General features: G+C 43.7%; 2 protein-coding genes across 7 annotated transcripts in view; one reads left to right on the top strand and one right to left on the bottom strand.

The window, feature by feature from the left end:
- Nucleotides 1–9,880, bottom strand: part of PCMT1 (protein-L-isoaspartate (D-aspartate) O-methyltransferase) — a 36,084-nt gene extending 26,204 nt beyond the window's left edge. The window contains exons 1-2 of one of the 5 annotated variants that reach the window (XM_040597845.1): nucleotides 8,663–8,762; nucleotides 1,169–1,292 (exon numbers count right to left, since the gene is read on the bottom strand). Coding sequence is in view for 2 of the 5 variants with exons in the window: in XM_040597843.1 (XP_040453777.1) it covers nucleotides 9,693–9,747 (55 nt within the window). In the remaining 3 variants the exon portion in view is untranslated. Of the gene's footprint in view, nucleotides 1–1,168; nucleotides 1,293–8,662; nucleotides 8,777–9,692 lie in introns of those variants that run through there. The other 4 variants (XM_040597843.1, XM_040597844.1, XM_040597846.1 and 1 more) reach the window with 4 other exon arrangements.
- On the top strand, nucleotides 8,694–25,265 carry NUP43 (nucleoporin 43). Of its 2 annotated transcripts, none has more exons than XM_040597842.1 (8): nucleotides 8,694–8,795; nucleotides 16,710–16,832; nucleotides 17,074–17,151; nucleotides 18,052–18,229; nucleotides 20,592–20,727; nucleotides 21,649–21,800; nucleotides 22,926–23,048; nucleotides 24,204–25,265. In XM_040597842.1, the coding sequence occupies exons 1-8, from the start codon at nucleotides 8,694–8,696 to the stop codon at nucleotides 24,416–24,418; spliced, it is 1,107 nt and encodes a 368-aa protein (XP_040453776.1). In that variant the 3' UTR covers nucleotides 24,419–25,265. The 2 variants fall into 2 exon arrangements, with proteins under 2 accessions (XP_040453776.1, XP_040453775.1); XM_040597841.1 differs by lacking the exon at nucleotides 8,694–8,795 and adding an exon at nucleotides 16,152–16,316.
- Nucleotides 25,266–25,652: the final 387 nt, after the last annotated feature.

Raw genomic sequence — 25,652 nt, 5'->3', positions numbered from 1 at the left:
GACAGGCAAATGACCAACAAAAATTGAAAACAGTAGCTACTAACATTCTACAAATTCTGAGCATTCAGGACGCTCTCATTCAGCAAACACTCATGAGTTTTGCCGACTATTGGATCGTCTTTGATTAGTATCATCTTTTTCACCAGTAAATAGAAGTTAATCAAGTTACCCATACTCAAGAGTCCCCAGCAGAAACAGTGGTAAAAGCTACATCTCATGTCTGAGCCATATACTTCAATTACTGAGTAATGCTCCCTCTTCATAAAAAAATCCCCCTCTCAGCTATGAATGTGGAATTACAGAGCATCACATTACCCCCCATAGATTAAGTCTGCTTTACAAATATGCTTATTATACAATGGAGACAACTGCAAATTTTAGGTGGGAATTCACAAAAGCAATTAAGCCCTAAACAGTAAAGTCGATATTGACTTTGTAGTAATTTTTGCTGTGCTGGTAACAAAAAGAATTTTTTTTAGTCTCATGGTTGAATATAGAGAAACACAGCAACTGCAAGGTACTGAACTCCAATGGAAGTCATTTCCTTCCTGCAGCAGTCAGTCCCAAGATGACCAGCATCCAGGACCTTAATTCTGTCTGAAACAAATCTCTATCAAATTCTGAATTAAGTTCAAAAAGCAAGTATATCCCCTAAAAAAGCCAATAAGAGTTTATATTGCAAAGACGACATTCTAATTTCATGCCATCTCTAAGTGCCAAAAAACCAAGACAATCAATTAATAAATTATTAATAAAATGTCAGTGCAAAACATTTTCTATATATCTTAAAAGGAAGCTATATATTGCAGTAAAATATTTCACAATATATATAGGTTGATTATCCTTCTCAATGGTAACATGATTAGAAGACTCTCCTTGAAGAGACCGCAGAGTTTCAAGACTGATAATACTGCAAATAAATCAGATACCAAATTAGAAAGTGTTTACATGCAAAGGCTCATATACAAACACACTAGCTAACAGCTTAAAATAAAAATTAAGCTCTTTAATAAGAGTTATATGTGCACAACTCCTAAGCTTCAAAGGGCTGAAGGCAAAAAGTAACCACTTAAGAGTGGAGCACAGCCTGCAGAGTTCAAGAGTTACTCTGTGGAGAGACTGCGCCAATGACAACTTGACATAATTGGAGCATGTTTTGAAAACTCACTCTGGTCTGCCTCTTTTCCACAAATAACACCAGGAAAACAGGAAAAGAGCTCACAGAGCAGTCCTTGGATTTGAAGGTAGAAATATACCGCTGTTGAGTGTAACCTGGGAAACTGGACAGCTGGCTGTCAGAAGAAGGAAAAAAAAGAGCAGAGGTATGTAGAATTGCAACAAATAAACCACCTATCTTTTTATTTAGCAACAAATGCATTCATGAAGGGCTTATCTTTTGTTGATCAAACAAGTTTCTAACCAAACCATAAAATACTAGCAGTCAACATCTACATCAGCACTAGCTTCCAGATCAGAAAAAGGATGTCTCATTGCCACATGATAAAAACCAGTACACAAGCTTACTTTATAAACAGCTACTCAAACACCTCCTGTTGCTGGCTTTACATAAACAAAACACTCATGCACATCCCAAAAGCATTTACTGTGGGGCTGTATCAGCATCCACATAGTTCAGTTTCTGCTCGGATTACTTTCTCCATAACCACTTCACTTATGAAAATGACCTTTCAGCAAAACTAATATTTTTAAATCATACAGAGGTCTTAAAGCATGATGCAAAACGCATACAGCTCTATACTATAAAAGATGAAATCAAGTAGATTAGTATCACTCAAGTGACAAAAAACAGTTTCCAGATGACTCCACCCGACCCACACAAACCAGACAGCAACATTCAAGAGGAAAGGGGGCTGTAACAGAAACACATCTTTTTTTTTTTTCCAAGCAATGTGAAGTTAGTTGGTGATATTTTTAAGGTTGGGGTTTTTTTATGTGGGGAAAGGAAGAAAAAAAGATGGGAAAGCAATTCAGTTAATAAAATTTTCTTTAAGTAACAAGCATAGGAAGATTTCAGTGTAAACCATGAACACAAAGAAAGCACTTTGAACAAGAAGTGATGGATCAGCATCCCAACATCCAACAAAGGACGCTGACCCCAAAACACACAAAGCTCTTTGTGCTAAAGAAACTGAAAGTAGGTGTTTGCAAACAAGTGTTTTTTAAGTCGCTCACACATACAAACCTCTAACTCTTAAATTATCAGCAAAGTGCATCTGCCTCAAACACTCAGCTGCATGTCTGTTACCACTATGATTTGAGTTCATAGTAATACATTATTCAAAGGGAATGTTGCATACAGCTAACTGGAAGGAATCAGTTGAGATTCTGTTGTTCAGAGACACGACAACAGAAAGACTGTGGGAAGTAAGCATCCATAAGAACTAACCTTAGAGTCCAGAAATTAAACACAATGCCCAAATCCCACAAAAATCCCAAAGAGGCAGAAATTAAAAATAGAATAAAAATTCAAAAAAATAATTAGCATCCAAATGCTACTCAGAACACGCCAAGGTAAAACCACATGGGAACCAAGAGCTAGGTTCAACACAACAAACTAGTATACAGCCTCAGGATTCAGTTAAATACAAATTTACCCTCTAAAATTTCACTTCTACTTTATGGGAGTATGCCTTCCCTATTTAGTAACTATCACCTTCAAAAACAACCTGTCCATTTTGGTATAATGGATAAGAGCTCTCTACTAATTTTCATGGATCTGAAAGTCTGCAGATAACTGATTTAGACATATTTAGTCACAGTTGTATTGCTCCCTCATACTGTAGGCCAATGTTGCAAAGTTGGTATCAACCATTTTCTTCTCCGGGGGTGGAGAAAGGCATGCTAGCATTTTGCTCATAGTCCTAAAGCGCATATCTTCATCACAAAAGCTGTCCATAATGTACTCACATTTATCAAAATGGTTACGTTGATTTCATCTAAATCTGTATCAGCAGCTGAATGAAGAAACTTTTGGGAGTACATGAAAGAAGAAAGTGACTTTAAGGTTGGATTCAGCATCCAAGAACCCAGAACTGCACTTTCCAATAAACTTCAAAGCCTGTATGCAGATGAGGGGGACTTGACCTCTGAGCACACCTTAATCCCTCTACATTTGAGAGGGCTCAGCTTCGCTTACCAATCACATGGAATGCCAAAACTAAAGAGTTCAAAACAAAGTGGCAAGAGCCATCAGTAATAACTAAAAATAACCAAAAACTGTTGCAGAGGTTAAGACAAACTTAGCTGGATAGGACAGACACATAAGGAACTCTCTTCACAGTAAGGCCTGAGGCAAAACTACTTCTACAGCTTTAGCAGGTCTTTAGAGAAGGGCACCTTACTGAGCAGGTAACATGCAACTGCTTTGCTATGTTTTCAGAAAAACCAATGCTGTCAAGACCAGCAGCCAGACCACATGGACACACTGTTATTATGAAAGCGATTTCATTAAAACAAGCACTAGTACTATACAAAAGCTAAGGAAGATGAGAGGACCAGCAAAACATGACCCCAACTCTTAGGACAAAATGACAGAAAGCTGTCATACCAGCAGAAAATAAGGAAGAATTTCTAAAGTTGTATTTGTCTGACCATCTCTTTTGATATTTTGACAGTGAAAGCATTTAAAACTATTTTGTGCTCAAGTCCAATGTTGCAGTAGTCAGGTTCTGAAGTCTTGAAATAAACTCATAAGTCAACTAGTCCAGGAGAGATGTCATTCCAAAAAATGTACTGGTCTCAAACTGTGAGTTTCCTCCGTTTTTGACAGAATTTGGAAATGTCAAACAAAATTTAAAACATTAACAAAATTAACCTCACCTTGTAACCTTTTTATGATAATACTTTTAAAAGTAAAAAATTTTCTGAAGACCAACAAACGACTCTCAGGTGTTAGATCCACAGAAATAATCATTCAAAACACAAACACGCATTTCTTTCCAACCTTACTAATAGCTCTTAGTGAGCCCTTGATACTGCATCAGGATGAAAGAAACAGTATCATTAAAAGAAAAACTTAAGAGTTATATTGAAACCAAAACACATGAGATTCCCCCTTTTTAACATGCCCACAAGCAATGGTAATCACCTATAAGGGACAGATTTGCAAAATTACTGCCATTTTATTATGGATTACTACCAGGAAAAAAAAAAAAGGTAGCATTATTCCATTAAAACGGGAGGGAGGGAGGCAGAGTATCTTCAATCAGCCAAAAGAACTAAACATTTTTAAATTAAAATGACTGATTATAAAGTGGTGTGATACAAATAAACAGCCAAAACCATGCTCTCTTCTTCCTGGATGACTGAGGACTTGGACTTTGCTGCACTGAATTTTGGGGTTGTTGGGGAAAAGAATGGGTACGCTTAACACTACACTGACACCTTGGTCTAACATTAGGGGGGGGGGAAGCCAACAACATATTTCTTGAAGAACCACCAGTTAAGAACACAATTATAATTTAGACACAGATAAAACGTGATGAAAGTTTTTGAAATTATTTTTCCTGATAATATTTCTTATTTTCTGGGATGTTGTCTTGACTTACAAAGGCCTGCCTCTTAGAAAGTCAAGGGTGTAGAAATTCCTTCAAAACATTTCACTGCATTGGGAAATCAGTATAAAATACTTACATCACTAAAAAAACTTGTAACTCTTTTAGGCAATTATTCTAATTACTTGCTAACAAAAAAATTCTCTATGCTCCAATAAAACAGAATCACAGTTTTCAACTCTATGCCACCTGAGATATTATCTAAAATGTCTTAAATTTAGTTATTCTTAAACTAACATATCATGGATATGTTAATTTTGAATTTAAAAAAATAGTTCCATTTTCAACTGTTTCATTACCTGGCTCATTGCTCATTGTTACAGTGGTTAGTCACTGAAGCCTCAATACAACATTGAAAGAAAGTATGTTCATTGAACACACACAACAGGCAGTGTACCTGCCTGTATAGTGGAGGTATTAAATTTGGGTTAAGTGGTTTGTATTGGTCTAATTTTCCATTGCTATTTCCCTTCTTCATGTTCATCCAAGTTACATTACTCTTCCTTGAGCAAAATTAGACAGATGTAGAAGAGATTTGGATAAGACAAAGGAAATGACATGGTGGGGGTGGGGTGGGGTGGAAAACACCCAAAACCAAATGTTTAGCTCTTGCTCAACCTAGCTTAGGCTTAGCAATGCCATATTCAATGCCTTCACATCCATGGCAGTTCCCAAAGAGACTGGTCCTCAGCAATGAGAAACCTGCAACAAAGGTGCAGATTCATTGTAGATAAGCCTTCACCATGATGAAACGTCATTTTTAACCATTTAACTTCTAAATAATAAAACACTTGGAGAAATATCTTCAGTATTTCTAGTAAGAGAATTTGCAAAGCCTGACAACATTTGAGTATATATTGATTTGAAACACCATTCACACTGAAAAATTAGGAAACTGGTCTCAAGTGAGGCATGAAGTTCTATGGAATTTGTGGTATCTCATAAATTACAGTTGCTAACTTTTGTGATACAAGTTTATTAGATGAGGAAAAGAAAAAGAATGTAGCAGGAAACAAGCCCTCAAATGGTTAACAACGTCATGCAGCACTTAGCCACAGTCAAGTTAATTCATCTTCCCTTTCACCTGGAATTGTGGATTCAAAAGCCTGTATAGGTAGTTACACCACGATTGGCCCAACAAGATCAGACAAATAAGCAAAGAAAGATCATCATATGGCAGCACACCATATTGGCTGGAGGAGAGAAAGAGAGGTGTGATAAGGAAACAATTTTAATTAACTGATAGATTGTGAATTGAACCCAATTTTTCGGTTCTGCAGGTGGGGAAGAAAAGCTGAAAGATGTCAGCGTGTAAAGTAACAGGACTTGGCAAGAGCCCAAGTATGAAAGAGAGAAGGAGATCAAAATGACCCAATAGCAAGGTAAGAGAATAGTGGATAACTGAAGATACAGAGAAGTAAAAAAAAAATTTAAAAAAATGCAGATTTAGAATCCAAATATCTTTCATCACACAAGATAACAGCAAACAAGTCACCAATTACTCATTTTTTTCTTGCTTTCTAAGCATCCCTGTACAGTAGGTTCACAACAAAATGAAACTCCAGTAAGAGTTTTGTATTTAGACACAGTCAATTATTTCTGTTTAGCATGAATTCTAACCCTACAGTAACCTGCATTTAGATAGGTTCCTAGAAGTGTCATCTGCTAAAAGACCTTAATTTAAATATTTTTAAGGGGAAAATTTGCTCAGGTTTGAAGGCACATGTTCAATTCTTTTCAGTGAGGAAGAAGCAAAGATTGAAATAACTACTCTGTAAAGGTGAAAAAACATTTTTTTAAACAGCTCACTGGAAGAATCAAACATTCAGAGAAAAAGATGGCATTTTTTTAAATGAGAAGTAGTTTCAAGAATCACTGGAAAACAAAGCAGCTGAACACCTCACAGAAACAGCACATTCAAGGACAGTGTTTTTGTTATGGAGAGTGCATTTTAAGCAAGTTTATCTTGTGTATGCCACAAATTGTGCATCTATGATGCTTCAAATTAACAGTGCAAGAACATGTTTACAATGTAACAAGAAGTTAAAAATCAAAACAAGTAGAAGTCGCGCAATGTTCTGTAATCACTTGTCTCTAAGTATGCACTAAAAAAATACTCTGAGTTCCTGGCCCTTCTTCATTAGTTTGTCCCTTTTAAGCAAATATAAGGCTTGTAAAGAATACTTGCCTAAATCTGCATGCAAATACACGAGAGCACTGGAGCATCGTTACCATTAAAGAAAAGTTAATTCTATAGTTAAGGCAACAGTGAAATGAGCAATAAGCGTATGTTAATATAGTTTCATGAAATTGGAGCACTTCATTGCCACAAAATAGAAGCATTAGTAACTGTCAATAACAACTTATAATGAAGAATATTCTTTACAGCTGTTTTAAAGGAAAAAAAATAAGCAGCCTACAGAGTCTTCCATTAATGTTTTTATTTGGAAGCAAAACCAGTTTAAGAAGTTCCCATTCCCCCCAGCCCACTTATACCCATAACAAAGTTCACTGCTTCTCTAACCATAATAGTACAAGAACTTACAGCTATGGAGGAGTTTAAATTTTAGTGTTCCACAAGGGGAGTAATGAGAAAGCTACCCAGTCTGACACCACAGCCTACACCACAAGCAGTTCTATAAGCACAATGAAGAGAAGACTTCTGGCGTAAAGGCAGGAGCAAGAACCTCTCAGCCAGGCTTTGCTGCTGAAGAAAACATACTGTCTCACTACAACCTGTATTTTTTTTCCTTTATTTGAAGTCTAAATTACACACTCAGTAGCTAAGTAACACACAAGAGAAACACTCGGACAACATCAAATTAACCTCATCTACCTTGTGTTCCTACTTCTAGCATAAAAATGCTAGAAATGTTATGCTGCTTAGCTAGTTATAAAGGGGAAAAAAGTTAAATATACTGAACTATTTACTACCCAAAAGGAATTCCCTAGAACATTTTAGTCTTTCTGTAACCAACGTTTAAGTTTGTTTCTAAAGTTGGGATATATAATTCTCTCAGATATGTTTTTAACAAAGTATCATCGTACCCATAGAGCTTCTTACTTAAAAGTTATGGTCCTAATCCTGCAACTGCTCTGCACTGATAAACCCCCTACACCATCACTAGAGTCCCACAGAGGTCAACACCACAATCTTACTGCAAGATCAAAAGCCTCTGTGCATCCGCAACATTTTATTTCCAATCCACTATTTAACATCCCTTAAAATACTCTGGCATAAGCATACAAAACAGAGGAGAAAATTACATAATTTTCCAGGTAATTATTATCGCTGCATATTTTGTCATTACAGTATTAAACTCTTCTGGTTTACCTTCCTCTTCCTGTACTACTGTTGTTGTGTACTAACTATAATGTTTTTTAGTTTTTTCATCATTATTAATATTTGAGAAGCCCTAAACAGTTTCCATGTGTTGAAAAAGACTGTCATTGTTTTCTTCAACAAAGAAATTAGTTTTGCCTTCAGGTTCTCAGAGGCATAGACAATTCTGGCAGTAATCACTTTCTGGATGTATTTTGGAGCTTGACATTCATTTTTACATGTGAAAGTTTTTCCCTGCTGTGTAAGGGAACAGAATTTCCATAAAACAGTATTTCTAGATGTTACAGTTGCAAAACAAAAAAAATGCACCGCAACTCTCATAACTGGAGGTTATTATCTATTTGTTGAACAGTTTTTACAATGAAACTGAAAGTCGTTTTGGCATATATTGCTCTACAGGTTGGAAGAGTTCTCAAAAGAGCAACATAAGAAAATACTGGGAGACCACAGAAGCAGAGGATCTAACATAAGCAAACTAGAGAAAACAAAAAACATCATTCTCCTACATCTTCAAAATAACCAGGAGGCCAAACAGGTGAAGCTGCCCACGGCCTTGCAGCATCACTAAAACAGGAGACAACTGCCGTAACACAGGCTCCAAACCTTTTGTGTCTAGGACACGGACTTGAGGAGAGGAAGGGAAAAACCAGGAATACAGGAAAAAAAGGACACTAAAAACGTATCTAACACGGGTTAATCCCCGGCTACTATGAAAAATGGAAGCTCCGAAAAGAGACGGTGTTACCTTATCACCCCGTTCGCTCAGCCTGGATCACATGCAAACGACCCCGCAGGCTTCAGGCTGTACCGAAGAGCACCAGCGCGGAGCACCCGCCCAGCACCTTCCGCATTCAGCACGGGGACAGCACAAACCCTCGGTAAGGACAGGGGACGCCACGTCCCCGGCAGCCACGGCAAAGCTCGGCGGCAGCACGAACCCGTAACCGCGACAGCCGCGCTTCCCGCCCCGCGGCCCCACCGCTTCGGGGCCGATCCCGAGCGCCCCCCGGCCCCACGCGCGGGCTCCGCCACGCGCCCCTCCCGCCCGACAAGCGCAGCCCGGGCCGCTTCAGCGCGGTCCCCGCACCCGGGCAGCTCCCGCCGCCTGCAGCCGGGGCCCGAAAGCCCCGGGGACGGCCGCTGCGCGCCCGCCGGCACCGCTGTCCTCCCGCCAGCCCCGCGAGGGGTCCCGGGGCGCCGCTCCCCGCCGCCCGGCGGCCGCGCTGACCCGGCAGCGGAGAGCAGGGCGAAGCCAGAGGGACGCCGAGCCCGGTGCGTGCGGAGGACACGGGCCCCGCGGAGCTGCCGCCGCGGCCCCGCCTCGGCTCGCACAAGAGCGTTACGGGCAGACAGGGACGCGGCGGCGGGAACGGGGCCGAGGGGGGTGGCGGCGGGCTGACAACAGCCACGGCCGCAGCACGGCGCTTCCCCTTCGGGACCGCCATCGGCGCCGCCCCTCCCGCCGCATCTCCTCCCGCAACAACAGCCCGGGCCCGCCCTGCGCCAGCGGCCGCCGCCCTCCGCCCGGCTGCGGGACGGCAGCGGCGGCGCTCGCCGCGCCCTCCCGGGAGGGACCCGGACGGACACCCAGACACACACCCCCCGGCCGGGCGCCGCCTTCGCCTCCTCCCCCCGCCGGCGCTGCTCCTTGACAGTTGGCGGCTGGGCGGGCGCCGCGGGAACGCGAAGTGCGTACGGCCGAGCGGCCGGTAACGGGCCCGCCGCGGCTGAGGCGACAGGGGCCCTGCCCGCCCGCGCCCCCGCCCCGCACTCACTGCGGAGGTTGTGGATGAGCTCCGAGTGGCTGGCGCCTCCCGACTTCCAGGCCATGGCTAGACACACTCTGCGGAGCAGGTACAGAGCCGCCTTCAGCGCCGCGACTGCGCACAGCAGCTTCCCCAGGAAGGACACAACCTCCAGCGCCGACACAGGCGCCGCCTCCTCGCCGCCTCCTCCTCCCCCCGCCGCCGCCGCCGCTGCGGCTGCCGCGCGCCCGCCGAGGGGAGGGGCCACGCGCCCACCGTCCCGCGCGCCCGACATTCTCCGGCCGCCGCCGCCGCTCCGCCGGCCCGCGCTCGCCCCCGCGCATGCGCGCCCATTGCCCCCGGGCCGCGCGTGGGGACATCTCCGGGCGTGAGGAGGGGCGGGCAGGGGTTGCTCCGCTGCCGCCCGTCAGGGGCCGGTCCCCTCCCGCCCCGCCGGTGTGCGGAAGCTGCGGGCAGAGGGAGGCCGGGCCGCCCCTCTGCTGCTCCAGCAGCCCTCGGTACCACCGCGAGTGCCCGGTTACGCAGGGGCGTGCTTACTGCCTGCCCCAAGCCCCGGTGCCGGTAGCACCCTCCCGCCCAGGACGGGGGCCTGAGCCCGCCCCTCCCCACGGCCGCAGCCCGCAGCGCCAGTCAGGCGGGCTCCGCCGCAGCGCCCCGTTCGCGGTTCTGATCGCACGGGCAGGGCGGCGGGACAGGCCGGGCCTGTGGGCGCGCGTTTGTGAGCTTAGGAGCTGCGTTAATGAATGAGCTAGCGAAACGGCACGTCGGTATTCCCCCGCCACGGCTTTGGCCGCTCCCGTACGATGTGCCGGCACACGCCGTATACCCAGGCAGGGCGCCGGTGAGGACGGCGGACGCCGGCCCAGGCCTGCCGCTTACGGCGGCGGCGCCGCCAGACCCTCGCAGCGGCCCAGCGCGCGCGACCCGCCGCCCTTGCGACGGAGCCAATTACCGCCGTCCCGCGGCGCGGTGTTTTGCATGGGGCGCGCCTATTGGCGGCGCCCAGCCCGCGCGGGCCAGGCCTACGTGTTGGAGGCTGCCATTGGCCAGCTGGCGCGGGCGGCCCTCCGCCCCTTGCCCTGGCGGCGCGGTGGCTGCCCCCGAGGCGGCGGTGACGGCAGGGAGGCGGGGGGAGGGGGGGGCTGCCGGGGCCGGGGGTGGTGTGACCGAACGCAACACAAAAGACAGGGAGGGATGCAAGGTCGTGAGAGCTGGCACCTGTGTGTATGGCTAAACGCTGCCAGGGTGCGATCTACTAGTGCGATGCTGTTGTCGGAGAAAGTTACAAACTAGAATTCCTTTTAAAAGGTGACCTGGTCACAAAATCAGTAGCTCGGAATTTCATAAATGCCAGACTGGTGCTTCCGATGTGGCCTTTACTCTGTGCCAGCGTAGGCACGCGATGAAGTAGGAATCTTAAGGGAAGCCTAGCACCGCCGGTTCCTCCTGCAGCCGGTAGCATAGTGCCGAAAACCACAGAATGCATTCCCTACGGTCACGTTGGATTCCTGGGGACTCCTAAACTCCTTAATAATTAATTTTGCCACCCATATGAATTTACCACCGGTTACTTATATGTGTTTCTATTGCTTTTAAGGGAAGGCTAATTCCGTTGTTGCAGCTCCTTTCGGGGTACCTGCCGCCAGTGCAGTCAGTTTTGCATTTGTGCCCCCTCCTGGTCCCTGTGTAGGAGCTGCCGCACGCCCGCACCGCAATTCCACAGCCCTTCCGCTCCTAACCAAGGGCAATCGCATAGGCTAGGCATCGTCTCGGTACCAGATAGCACGGTTCTCGGTTCTTTGCTTTGGAAACATGAGAACAGAGGTACGTAACTACGCATAGGTAGGCCCTATCAACAGTACATTGTATACACCTTAGAGAAAAACAGGTATCATCCAGCACATATAATTTCAAATACTATATTCTTAAAAGCATTCCTGATACAAAGACACACGCAGCCTAACATACCACCGTGGGAGACACAGATAACATTGTCTTCTGTGCCAGAACCCATCCTGGCACAGATGAGCCTGTTCCAGCTCCACATAACACATACACTCCATCCCTTCATTGCTGCTTCAGGTGAAGAAAATGAAGTGAAGCTGGGAATCTGCTTTTCTGGCTAGCAGTCAGTCCAGGGCAAATCTGGCAGCTGCCCAATGCATATACCCGGTCCCATCCATAGACTTCCCAGACCTTTCCCATCTGGTTCTTTTAATCTTGGTGACAGATCCACTGCTTCATTTTGTATTCCTCATCTAACTTCTCCTAAGCATGATCTGGCAACTGCTCTGCAGTCCGTCAGAGGCTCCTAGCCTGCCCCAGAATATAAAAGGTCTCCCTGTTACATCCAGTGGGCTGGGAAAGAAGGAAAGAAGCCATGGAGTTAGAGGAATTTCCAAAGGGCAGCAAGTACAGAGAACAGACAGACATTGTAAAAATATACACACAAAAATACTTCATTGTTTTAAATGCAAAAGACATTTTTCTGTTGTCAGATGCAAGCAAACTGCATTGCTTTCACATAGAGAGGTTGTTGGCAAGAAACTAGCTGGCCCATGTTTAAAAGCATTCCAAGGATACTAAGCTCCTTGGGAGACCAGAGTCACAAGAGAAACCATTTACATACAAACTGACGCTGCTTACCATGAGCAGCTTCAATTAGGGTTAAGTTTGTCACAGCACACAGAGAAAGAGCCCATCTTTGTCTCCTAGGAACTTGCAGACGTGCCCAGGTGCTTTCAGACTGATTGTACCTATTGGCCATCTCTTGGCTACATTCCTGGCATGGCTATTCAGAGAATGACAACAATGTAAGTGTGAGCTTTCCTAAGCGATATCCCCGGTGTCTTGGGTGGGTAGCAGGCATGTGTGAAGGAAACAGCACTTGGCTTCGCAGGCTTCCATGAGCTTTAAGACAAGCCAAGTTGCCTCAGAGGGCCCTGAGAAACTAATATGCATCAGTCGTGGCAGGTTGTACCCATCTGTGCAGTAAACAGATGTGAGGGTCTCTAGCTCTTTCTACTCCATAATCCCATTTTTTAAACTTATTAAGAGCATATCCATTCACATACAACTAAAAGCAACATAAACATGCTACAACAGAGTAAAAGACAAGCAGAAATTTAAAAAATGTTTTCTGGCCATCAGCATTCAGGTGGAACCTCTCCATCTGCTCCAACACTCAGCATTCCTGTATCCTCTTCCCCCTCACTTGTCCAAACCAGCGTAAGCACCTCAGTCCCTGGATGCCTGCTGTCAGTTGCAGGCACCTCCACCTTTAGCAGGTACAGCCATCTCCCTAGACCCTTCAGGGAGCTGATGCATGGACAGCCCCATTAGGGAAGAGGTACAGGAATGCCAGCAGCCAGAGTGGGCCATCACTTGATTGTTCCAACATGGAGATCCACTAATTGTAAGCACGTTTGATCTCTCTCCTTTTCTGCACATTTACCCGTATCTCAATGCCTTGGCTGTGCTTACACACATTTATATATAACCCCCTCCATGCTACTATTTCTGTTTTGTCCCTTCCCTCCCACCGCATGAACCCATTAGATGTTTTAAATTATTTGAATTTAAAAAGCATATGAAAAGTTGCTCATCACTGTCTGATCCCATCTGCTTCTGCATATACATACCACAAGCAGAAATTTCCTTGTGAAATGTTCCTGCTGAACATTTCCGCAGTTGTGTCCCAAACCCCACACTAATTGGCTTCTACACCTACACTAACTCCTCTCCCTGCCTCCATTCTGGTTTTAACTTAATCACTCTCCTTCATCGCATCTCTTTTCCTGTAACCTCAAGCCAGTTTGGTGTGTACCTTCATTTTGTATTTCCATTTCAGACATTTACATTATTTGAACTCATCACCTCTCTTTCCTCAGCCCTGCACTCAAAGAGGAGGTGAAAAGGACCCAGGCACATCAGTGACATTAGAGGGCAGCAGGACTGGGACCCCTCTGTGAGGGAAGGTGAGACTGGAGCCAGGGATGACAATGCCATACAGCAGGACACCACCCTACGGTGTCCAAGCGAGGCAAGCAGAGCAGGGCTGGGGACGGTAATGGTTTTGCCATCAAGCAAAAGCAAAGTGACAAGTTAGGCACCAGTCAGGGGGTTGGCTGGGCACAGGCCCTTCTACGGTACCAGGAGTGGGAGCCCCATGTGAGGGCAGGTAGGACTTATGAATGCGCTCAGGGCCTTGGCACTCAGCTCTTATATCTGCTCTGCAGTACCCTGCATAGCGACTACGCTCGTTCAAGAGATTGAACTGGCCACAACTCCAGGAGTTATGACCAGCAGTAAATAATATTTTGGCATCGCCAAATAACTTTATTAAAATATTGTTGAATAATAATTGGAAGAAAGCAGATTATAAGCAAATAGAGTTTAGAATTAGCTTTGTCCTGCCTGAGTACATCCACTGATCTAGCAAGTGGCTTCATTCCCAGGCCCCCTAACCTCTGGCTGAGAGACAGGCATGCTTTCAGTTTTCTTCCCTTTCACTCACACTCCTAGCTTTAGCTGCATTTAAGGATAATCCATAGATGCTCCTTGTTGTCTCAGCTAATACGTTTGGACTCAATGCCCAGAGTCAGCTTCATCTAAACTAAACGTCCTTTTTGACAACCTTAGAAATATTTGATGAGGTGTATTTTCTCCTGGTGTTTGTTTCCTCCTTTTATTTGTTGATTTAAATCTGCTATTACACTGAAACAACATACTAAGACAGTACACATCTTTCACAGTGATCAAACACAGATAATGTATTTAAAGGTTTACAGAGCAGCCCTAAATTCATTGCAGCTCTCACCTTCATCACATAATTTTGCCAATATTTTCTCAAAAAAACTGTTAGACGGGGAAAAAATATTCTTTCCCTCTTAATGAAAATAAACTTCTATGTCCAAACTACTCCCCTTAATACTTCCCAAATGCTTTTGAACAAGCAATCCTGAGCAAAGAAAGAAATTGTCCAAGAACACAAGATAAAAAATACACACAGAAATCTCAAAGTAACCAAGAAAAATATTTGCCTCATAAAACATTTCAATAAGCCTAAAGCGTTATCTCTTCCACTTCTAGCGATCTGTTCTGTAGCTGTATTCTGAGGCTGCCTATTGACCTCCCTCGCAAGTTTTATGAAAATTAGCTGAAAATACCTTTGCAGTTGACAGTGACTTGCAGGACTGCTGTTAGCAGCTTAATGCGGAGTGCCAGAGGTATTGGCTACTGTAGAACGATAATGCTACTGCAGCATGCAACAAAGCTGCTTTAAGGCTTGCAGTGTGGTAGACTACAATAGCATCCAGCTTTTTGAATAGGTTCACTGTTGGATTCTGCTGTACATAATTATGAAGAAAAAAAATATGTTCCTCAATTTAAGTTCAAATTATGCATAAAGCATACAAAATATTACTGATTTGGTATCACATATGAAGGATTACAAACAGCATAGCGGACTTGATGAGGAACTCAAGAATGCTGTACAGAAAAAATCTGACAGATGGCTTTAGCAGGCAAACTGCAGTAACAGAGGTGAAAGTTTGACCGAGCCACTGCTGCTAATGTTGTTAAGTCCACCCGACAGAACTTCAGAGAGCTGGCAGCAGCAGCTTTGAAAAAGAATGCAGCTGAAAATCAGTTGTAAAGGTAGGAAGGTGCTTGTGAGCAAGTGCCGTACTGCACTGTAGCGACTGGACATAGTCCCACCTTCCGCAATGGCAGCACAGCTGTGTCAGCCTTTAGCTCGTTTTACAGACAACCTGTGAACTTTTATGGCACAGCCCTTTAGGTCTCAAGTGAAATACGATAAAGGAAGTAGCCTGCGCTCGTGTTTGATTTAACACAGTATCTGGGACCAAAAAAAAATATAATTATTGCTGTACTTCTTTCAGTACAGCAGGAATCTGACAGAGGGAGGACACTGATAAAAGGCAAAGCTAGACTGGAGATGCTTCGTTGCTGTAAACCCACTGATTTTGAGAAAATAAGAACTGGCGACCTTGCAGAGATGGCACACACGTTCTGGGGAATGCGGCCCAGCCCCGCAGACAGGTGGGCACGCTAGCGCACGGGCACTTCGCCAGTTCTTCCGTTCCGTGGTGTGGCGGCCCGGTGCCCGGCTGGAGGCCCGAGCTGGCCGGGCCGGGCCCCGCTGCTACGCCCGCCCGCCCGCCCCCCCCCCCCGGACCCTGCAGGGCGGCGCGCCGCCATCCCAGGGCGCCCGCGACCCCCAGTTGCCGGTTAGTGAATGGCCGGGACGGGCCGCGCCCGGTCAGTCCGTCTCGGTAAACGCCGGCAGCTGGCGCCTTGCGGCTGCTACATATGGCCGGGCCGTGCGGCCCGCTGCGCCGCTCCCCCGCCATGACCGGCCCCGGCCCGCCCGGGCGCGCTCCCGCGCCCCGCCCTGCCCCAGGCCTGTCCCTTCGCGCTCGCCGTCGCGCCGCAGCCAATCAGCAGGCGCGTGGCGCGGCGGGCGGGAGCCGGCGCGCGGCGGGGGCGGCCATGGAGGAGGTGTGCGCCAAGTTCGTGTCGCAGAAGATCAGCAAGACGCGCTGGCGGCCCCTGCCCGCCGCTGCGCTCCAGCCGCCCGAGCTCTTCGCCACCGGCTCCTGGGACAACGAGGTAGCGGGCGGGTGGGCCCGGGGGCGCGGCCTGTCCTTGCCCCCGGGGCGCGGGACCGGCGGCTGCACCCCTCGCCGCTCGGCCCCCTCAGCCTCCGCCGCTTCGCGTGGGAGAGCGGGGCCGGAGCTTGCCGCCAGCGCCGCCCGGCCCGGCCTTCCCCTGGCTGTGCCTTGCCCGCGTCCCTAAGGAAGCGGAGGGGCCGCCCCGCCGCTCGGCAGGGTTACCTCGCCGGGCCAGCGCTTCCCTCCGGCCGGCGGCGGCTCCCTCAGGAGCGGTGCGCGGCCTGCAGCCTTCCCTGGCTGTAGCGGGAGGGCCGGGACATCTCGGCTGACTCCTAGTTAGATACTTTCACAAGCGTTTTTGAGCAAAACTGGTGGTGTCGTTTCCGTACAGGATAACAGGATCTCCATTTGGTCTGTTGGAGACCTTGGAAATGTGGGCCTCAATGGTGAATATCAAGGAGAACCTCAGCTGCTGTGTGACATCAGGCACGATGGTGATGTTATGGACATGCAGGTAAAATAGCTGTGTTGAAGATATCCGTATTTTTAAGGGCTTGTCACTTAGGAGAAGTAAAGTGATAGTAAGCTGTGAAAACACTATGATTGAAAAACAAAGCCTTATGAAGGAGAAGGGCAAAACCAATCAGTATCAGTTTCTGGGTTTCTTAGATGTTACTACTTCAGGTTACTCTAAAATCAGAATTATCATCTTGGAACTGACATCAACTACTAGCATGCTTATTATTTCTCTTTAGTTTTTGGATCAAGAGAGAATCGTGGTTGCCTCATCAACAGGAACTGTAACTGTATTCCGTCATCATCAAAATAACCAAGTAAGTAACTTGCACTGACTTAAAGCTGCTATTCTGTGTAATACAGGTCACTTTGATCTTAGCATAAGACTTCTCAAAACTACTAGAGCAAGAAACATTGCATACCAATTTCTTGAAGTGTATTACAAAATGCTTTGGCTTTATACATACAAGGAAAGAAAAAAGCATTTTGTACACGTACTACATAAACTAGATTCCAGAGCCAGCTAGACTGGGGTATCTGCTGGTAAACCAACAATCTATTCACTGAAAACATACTTTAACCGTTTAGATTGTTTTGGGGGAGTTGGTATTAATGGACTTGTACCTGCCTTATCAGAGTTTTTGCATTCTTGAACTAAATGACTCGTGTTGAATTTCTTCTCACGAGTGTCATGTGAGGGAAGATACGTAAACTCTGTACTCTCCTGCTTTGATTATAAATCACTGAAAATAAATGCGTAATGACTTTTTTATATAGTCATAATGACACAAGACAGGCTAATATCTGTTAATAGTTTGATGCAGTACCTAAAATGAATTCCTCACATTCAAAATATAAATCTGATCTTATATTTTATAAAGGCCTCAGCTCTTTTCCCTTGCCTTTCACTAGACTTATTCCTCCAATCTTTCCCCAGGACACTTCACAATTCATAAAAAAATTTTGTTGTTTGATTTCTAGCATATACAAGAAAGGTGGTTCAGAGATGAAATAGTCAAGTTTCATTTAAGGGTTGTGTGCTCAAGAGCTGAGGAAAATTTAGATCTCTGATTCTTACTTGTATAGAAGATTCTCATTCCTGTGAGGTAGCGTGGCTTTCCTGGAGCTTTTTTTTCTGGTTTTGTGAGTATTCTGGAAGCTTTGGTCTATCAGGATTGTTATTTAACAGCAGAATTTCATGTCTGGTTACTACTTAGACTTTATCTGCCAACCATCAGTGGGAGAAAGCCCATTATCATGTGGATCAAAACACATCTTGTGGTGGAGCAGCGTGTACCGGAGTCATCTGCAACAACCCAGAAATTGTCACTGTTGGAGAAGATGGTAGAATAAATCTCTTCAGAGCTGACCAAAAGAACGCGGTACGAACTATAGGTATGTCAATTAACTGTTCAAGTTCATGGAAGTAGAATACAAGTTTGTAGCATCTGTTGGAAATGAAACTTAAAAGCAGAAATAACTTAAGACAGTAACACCATGTTTGATAGTGGCATTATTAAACCAGGACTTTCTCACTGAAACTAGAGTATGATGTAGCACCTCTGCTTCTCCTCAAGCAAAATCTTTCCTTCAGTGGATGAGGGAGTTCACACAGTGATAAGCCAATTAAGGAAGGAAGTGCTCTGGGATTTCTAGAGGGTGTACTCGTGTGTGTATGGCTGTATATACACACACAAGATAAATCCTATTAACTGCATACAGCCCTTTACTGAATCTCCTTGAGAATTTCTGTAGGAAACCTTTCTGTGCTTTAAAAAAAAAGGTTGCAGGGCATGAGGCACATTTTATTAGCACATGCACAAAAATATCCCTTTTGAGAGGTTAGAACATTAATTAAAAGGATTATTTTTATTTTAAAATTTTTGTTGCTGTACAGATACTAACACAGGCTGTTCTGGTACAAGTTTAATACAAAGAATGCTTTGGCTTACAAGAAACAGATGTCCACAAAAAAGCCCCCTCTTTTTCTCTGGGCAATTGCTTAGGTGCTTGCATACAGATTTAATGATGTGCAGGATGCAAATTGTTATTTTTCTTAGTGCTCACTAACTTAGATAGTACTATGTGAAAACGTTTGCTTTGTAGTGGTAACATCAGCCAGTGTTATGCTGCAGTAAGACAGCGCTGAGATTTGCTGGCATGTAAACACTGAAGAAATCACATGTGAATTAATTGAGAACTGCCCTTTTGGAAATAGGAAGGGAAATGTTAAAATAGGAATGGTCTGTAAGTCAGTCATACCTATGACCTGGTAAGTGAAGCTTACCTGGAGTTATGTGGAAGGGACTAGCACAAACTTATTGACTAGAGATTTTTTTGCAGTAAAAGTTGGAGAGGGGAGAGTGAGCATCTTGGAAGATGCTTTCAAATTCTTCAGGATGGAGTTCTGTAGCGTAAGCAATCCTTTGTACTGGTTCCCAATTCATTGACTTCTTGAGATTTTCTAGGTGCTGAGCTGAACCTTCAATATGTTTTAACATGAAGACAGAATTCTTCTACTTCATGAAATATTTGTAAAGTACCTTGTCTTTTTGTTATTGTTTAATGGATTTAGGAGTATAATATGAAGTCAATATGCTTATAGTCAATCATGGTAGGAAAAAAACCTCCAGAGTTAGAGATGATGTAAAAATCATTTTGAGCCATAAATATGCTTCACTGCTAAATCACTTGCTGTTATTCTGTCACAAGATTTTAAACCCCTTAGAACTTCAGTGTTCAGAAATCTAAGATTTCTTTTTAAAGGTGTTTTGGTGGCTTTTTTTTTCTTCCCCTTGGCTTTTACTGAAATAGCAGGCAGAAAAGAAAACTAATTTAAGCAGCTGCTGTAACCAGGCATCAATGTAACTTGGCTGTCTCAATATAAGAAAAGGTTTTCATCTTATGCAGCAAAAAATCACCTATATTTTCAGTATAGGCTTACACAAAGAATTTTAAATCACTTGAGGTAAAAGTAGACTTACCAATGTTACCCCATCATAATCAAGATGAAAAGTTTATGTATAATAACAGAATGAAAATATAAGAATCTTGTCTATTCTCTCCTAAAGCTTCAGAAGTTTCACCTCAGTGCTGTGAAGTGTTTGACATAGTAAGTTACTGTAACCAAAAGAAGCAGCGGAGAAAAGGACCTGAGAAAAGAGCTTTGCCATTTAGTTACTAAGATTAACAAGCATAGCATAATTCTGGTTTGGGTTTAGGGACAGGAATGGATATCACATTCACAGTTCTTGGAAAAGGTCTTAAGTGGGTGAATTAAGTGCTTCTGTAAACAGCTGCTTAACATTCTCAGCCAGAGTTACTGTTTCTTACATTCAGAACAACTGCATTATGAAAAGCTCCATAGCTTGCCTCCTGTCAGTAGATGCAGAGCATATAAGGAAGACTCTTATGAAAACCATGGACTAGGCTAAATTTGTTCCTCTTCTTAAGAACTATAGAAAGAAATGTTAAGAATCAACAAGTAGTTCTGTAAGCACTGCAGCTAATTAAATATAGCTGCTTATGGATTTGTCTCAATAGTGTTTGATACAGGAAGCAAGGGCTCCTTTCTCGCAGGGTACCCTTGCAAGACTTAAAATTCACTTAACACTGGTCTGTCTCTGTGCCTGAAAATGCAGAGGTTGTAACAATGTTTCAGCAGCTGTGTGCTGCTTTCTGGAAGAAGTTATTTTGTCATAATTAAATGGAGAAGCATTCCTTGAGTTCACCTAACTGCTTTCTTCGTCTCTTGCAGACAATGCAGACAGCAGTACGCTCCATGCAGTGACTTTCCTTCGCACAACTGAGATCTTGACAGTAAATTCAATTGGACAGTTAAAAATATGGGACCTCAGACAGCAAAAAAATGAGCCATCTCATATATTTTCTTTGTAAGTCTTCATTATTTGTTTTTTACATATTTATGGAGAAACATGCTATTTTCATGTAATCCAATTTAAATCTTTCCTGATACTTATCATCCCATTGTCAAGAAGGTTACTGAGTTTTTGAAAAAAAAAAACACTTAACTTGTCTGGTATTTAAATCAAAAGCAGACTGCTTAATGGCTGAATTACTGTTGTGGCTGAGCATTGTATTTAGGTAGTCTGTTTCATGATTTAAATCTTAAAGGACTATTGCACCTCTGTACACTTGCTCATTTTTAAGGGGGGGGGGGAAAAGTAACACTCCAAACTCTATCTATTTCTCTAATTACATATACTTTACAACTGGATTTTTTTCCACAGGCCTAATATAGTTTCTGGCATTTGAAACTTATTTGAATGATAACTTTGTGCTTTGTAAGGTACCGAGAGAAAACAAACAGAGCTAGATTCAAATCCTGTTGTCATCTGTGAAATAATTCCCATTGCTGTTAATAGGTTGTGGTTTAGGTACCTGGTTTTGCTAGTGCCCAGTCTCCCTGTGTAACTCTTAGTATATGTTGAAACTAGCTATAAAACGAATTTCAGAGTAACCTTATTATTGTGGGTATACTTAATCTGTATGCAAGGTTTTCTCACTCCTGTAAAGCTGTCGGAGACCATGTAGATGCCTGTGTACCACAGGGCACAGAACCTGAGGCTCATGCAGTTGTAGCTGCACGTTAGTGCTGTACCTCTAATTTCCAGTAGATGTCATGTGCCTTCAGGCTGTAGTGTGACCAGATGCTATGGGAATTGAAGCTGCTGTCAATACCGTTAACTTGTTCATCAGTGCTCCTAGGGATTAAGGAGAAAATAGAAGTTGAATAAAGAATTAATGTTTGGGTTGAGATTTTGTTCTGGTGGTTTTTTTCTTCTCCTTTGCAGGACAGGTGACAGAGTTCCACTACACTGTGTGGACAGGCATCCCAGTCAGCAGCATATCGTGGCCACAGGGGGCCAGGATGGGATGCTGAGTGTATGGGACATCAGGCATGGTACTATGCCGGTGTCCCTGCTAAATGCTCACGAAGCAGAAAGTAAGTATCTGAAATGGAAGGGGGAAAAAGAAGGTGGTATTCTACAAGAGTTGCTAATTTCTGTTAAATAACATCAGGTATTGTACCTACAATAGAAAACAATTCCAAAGTTGCTACTTTATACACTTTCGTGTGGCTGGCTTTAGTTTGTTCCTTCTCTGTATGAGACTGTTCTTATCTAAAAGCCAGCTCTAAACTAAAACTAGATCTAGTAAGCAGTTCTTAATGAGTCGTTAGAGGTATTTAATCGGAATGGCTCTTTTTTCTAGAAAGGTAGGTATATAAATTGTCATAGAAATTGATGCTGTGGTATGCAGGTATAGTAAAGCAAGAATGCAGTTACTGAAAAATTTGAAAACATGACGAAGGAGGGGAAACTGAAGATAGTACAGATCCATTTTGTGCCTTCACAATGCTGAAACAGCTTACTTTCTTGGTAACCTTGTATGAACAAGACAGCAATTCATTTTGTGCTGAAAATTTCTTGACTGATGCCACAATTATACTTAAGGAGTAAAAAAATGTTAAGTTTTACTTGCTTAAATATCTTCCACAGTTGTGGTATTTAGACACAAAATAATAATGTGTGCATTGGGAAGGAATGCATGCTGTATGCAGATTTAAACTTAATAGTAGGGAAGATGGCATGAGAAGGTATTCAGAATATCTGATTAAGATTTTAATCTTCAACAATTTTTACAGTAATGAAAATGCAACAAAACAGTCTCTTCCCTGCCCTCACCCCCCACCCCCAAGGGAAAACTGTGGTAAATAATTAAAGATGGGGTTTTAGGTCTCCTACCCACCCATGCTTCAGAATGGAAGGTCTTGGTGGGGGCCTGGGTTCGCCTAAGTCAGGGGTCCTCAAACTTTTTAAACAGGGGGCTGGCAGTCATCTGTGGCTGCTTGATTCCAACCCCCCCAACCCCCGGTGGGGGGGTGTCTGTAATACCGGGGGCTGGATTGAGGACACTGGGTGGCTGTATCCGGCCTGCAGGCCATAGTTTGAGGACCCCTGTTCTAAGTGGATGTCCACATCATACTAGCCAAAGTGCACTAAGCAAAGTACTTAATACTTGTTCTGAAGTGGTTTTGCTTGATTTGCTTTTGGTTTGATGCTTTCAGTGTGGGAAGTCCACTTCCATCCCTCCAACCCCGATCACTTGTTTACATGTTCTGAAGATGGATCTCTTTGGCACTGGGATACTTCCACAGATGTATCTGAAAAACCATCTTTTCTTCATCAAGGTAAGGATGTTTGAAGTTAATCTGCACTGAACTTGTCAGTTGGCAACATAATTAAAGTCTATGTTCTTACATGACCCAATTAATAACACAATCCTAATGCAGAAAATTAAAAGCTGATACATTTTCTTAGAAAGCAAGCCCTGACAGGCACTTCAGGAAAACTACTTATAAGGCTAACAGTTGTGTGAGGGGTTTTGTGCTCTGGTTTTGGTTTTTGTTTTTTAATCTGCTGTATTCTGTCCAACATGTGAAGGGGCACATCTAGTATTTCAAAGATGGACTGTATTCATTTAATTATAATCTGTATATAGAAAAGCCTAAGTTAAACATTACTGTCTGAGTGAGATATAAAAAAATGTTCTAATACCAAAATAATTGATACATTGATAGGATAGTGGAATTAGGAATTTACTATTCAAGGTCATAACTGGAACTTTCAATGAATGAAACTGGATCCCTTTATCGTGGCAGGATTTTAATTGAAGATATGATACTGACTTAAACAGTTATTTTTACATTCTGGTCCCAGAGACTGCTTAATTGCTTGCTACTTCAGATTGTAAACTGTAGGGAAACGTTCAGATGTCATCTGCTGCCTTTGGCCTCTAAGTTTGTTTCCCTATATAGAACTGAGCTTTGAATACAATAGGATAACTGATTCAATTTGCACTCTGCGTGTTTTCAGGTATATTAGATTCACACCCTTTAGCACTGCTTCAGCCAGTTTTATGCTGAATGATAGTTCTCAGGGACAGTGAGGAATAAGTGTTACTAAAGCAAAGCTGATGCCCCAAATATAGCAAGACACTAATAAATGGACTTTTGTTCTTGGGTCTGTTCTTGCTTTAATCTGTGGCTAGTAAAACTTGTAGATACTCATGTTGTTTGTTCAGCCAGATGAGTTCCTAACTGCTCTGACCTATTTGTTTTAACTGAGGACAGAGCTGATGGCAGGTTTCTGTAATCAAGTATTTGATTTTTTTAAAGCTATTTTTTCCCTTTGTTTACCAGAGAGATGACAACATCTATTAACTAATCTGAAAAGTGACCTAAATATAATGGAAATACCTTTTATGTCTGTCCCATACCTACTATGCCTCTGCAAATTCTGAGAATACATAAACTAAATTGGAACTTATTTCCCTCTACTTTCAGGAGGAAGAAGTGCTACCTGTTTTTCCCACAATATCATTAACCAGTCTGTAGTAAGTGCCTGGCTAAGCAACGATCCTACCAAAGACCGCATGGAAATCACCAACTTAATTCCAAATCAGACTCTGTCTGTGAATAGTTTAGATATTCTAGGACCATGCCTAGTGTATGGTACTGATGCAGAGGCTATTTATGTGAACAGACAACTTTTTGCATGAAACAACTGCAGTATGCCTTTGAAGTACTGATCATGTTGAACTACTGGGAAGTGTCAGGTTCATTCTTAACGATAATCATCAGTCTTTCATCAGCATGCAGGGGAAGGGCCTACAGCTTGGGCCTAGTACTGCAGAAGAAATGTAAGGTACCTCAGATTTTTGACAGCTGTCACTTGTTATTGATGGTCCAGCATAGGTAACTCATTTCTTCCTTGGTGCCTGTTGGGTTTTTGCAAGCGGGAAAGTAGTTGCTAGAGCAAGATATTTGCTGTAAAATTATGTCCATAATACAAACGCGTATAAACAGTGAAGAAAAAGTAACCCCTTGATTTTATCCCCTGCCCTGTATATATTTTTCAAATATTAATTCTAAGGCCAAACTATGGGGGTTCTTTGAAATTCTTTTTATGTCACCTGAGAGAGATGGGGTTTTTTTTAAGCTGAGGGTTTTTTATGTATCTAGGGGAACAGAACTTTTTATGTTAGTTCATGAGAACTGGAAAGAAGTGTTAAAACTTAAATGTGAAAGGTTCTGAAGGAATCTTAGCATTTTAGTAACATTATTTTAGATTATTTACAGCTTCATCATGGATGCTGCATGTTAAAACTCTATCTTGATAATGTGCCAGTAACTCACAGATAAGTCTTCTTTATAGTTAAGAGGTTGTAATTGACAGATGTGTTGGCTGTGTTTTCAGGTTTGAGAATAAGACTTTCTAAACATGAGACAAAATCTCACATCTGGTTGGTTGCAATCTTTCTGAAACTCTATTTTATGGTTATTGTTCTACCTGCCTTCTGTTGCAGAGAACCCTTTCTCTCTTTAATAAAACGTTTTGCACAAGAATACCGGTCTGACTTATTAAATTAGTTCTAGCAGATGTACTTGTAGTCATCTTTGGAGAAGGACAAATCACCCGCAGTTACCTGGACTGATCCTGGGGACACAATCTGAAGGACAGAGGAAGACCTGAGGCTTCTACAAGGTTGTACATGGCGTCTTCCATCAGAACCGCTTTAAAGCGTACTTCCACGTCGGCCAGAACAGCCTCTTGATGCGTTGTGGTGACAGCACCTTACCTGACCAGATGGCTTGTGCGGCGGGCCGGGGCAGGGCTGCCCCGCCGGGGCCGCCGCGGGGCCGTCAGCGCGCCGGGAGCTCCGCGCCCCGTTCGAACGGCGCTGCCGCCGGGACAGGAACGGCCAAGGCGCGTCTCTAGGGGTAACCAATAGA

This window comes from Falco naumanni, chromosome 6, assembly GCF_017639655.2.
Source record: "Falco naumanni isolate bFalNau1 chromosome 6, bFalNau1.pat, whole genome shotgun sequence".
NCBI lineage: Eukaryota > Metazoa > Chordata > Aves > Falconiformes > Falconidae > Falco > Falco naumanni.
This window is presented reverse-complemented; position numbering and strand designations above follow the sequence as displayed.

Excerpts from the sequence above, each read along its gene's own strand:
- NUP43 (XM_040597841.1), top strand. The coding sequence starts at position 16,197 with ATGGAGGAGGTGTGCGCCAAGTTCGTGTCGCAGAAGATCAGCAAGACG. Across the intron at positions 16,317-16,709 it reads CCGGCTCCTGGGACAACGAG|GATAACAGGATCTCCATTTG; the intron begins GTAGCGGGCGGG and ends GTTTCCGTACAG. Across the intron at positions 17,152-18,051 it reads GTCATCATCAAAATAACCAA|ACTTTATCTGCCAACCATCA; the intron begins GTAAGTAACTTG and ends GTTACTACTTAG.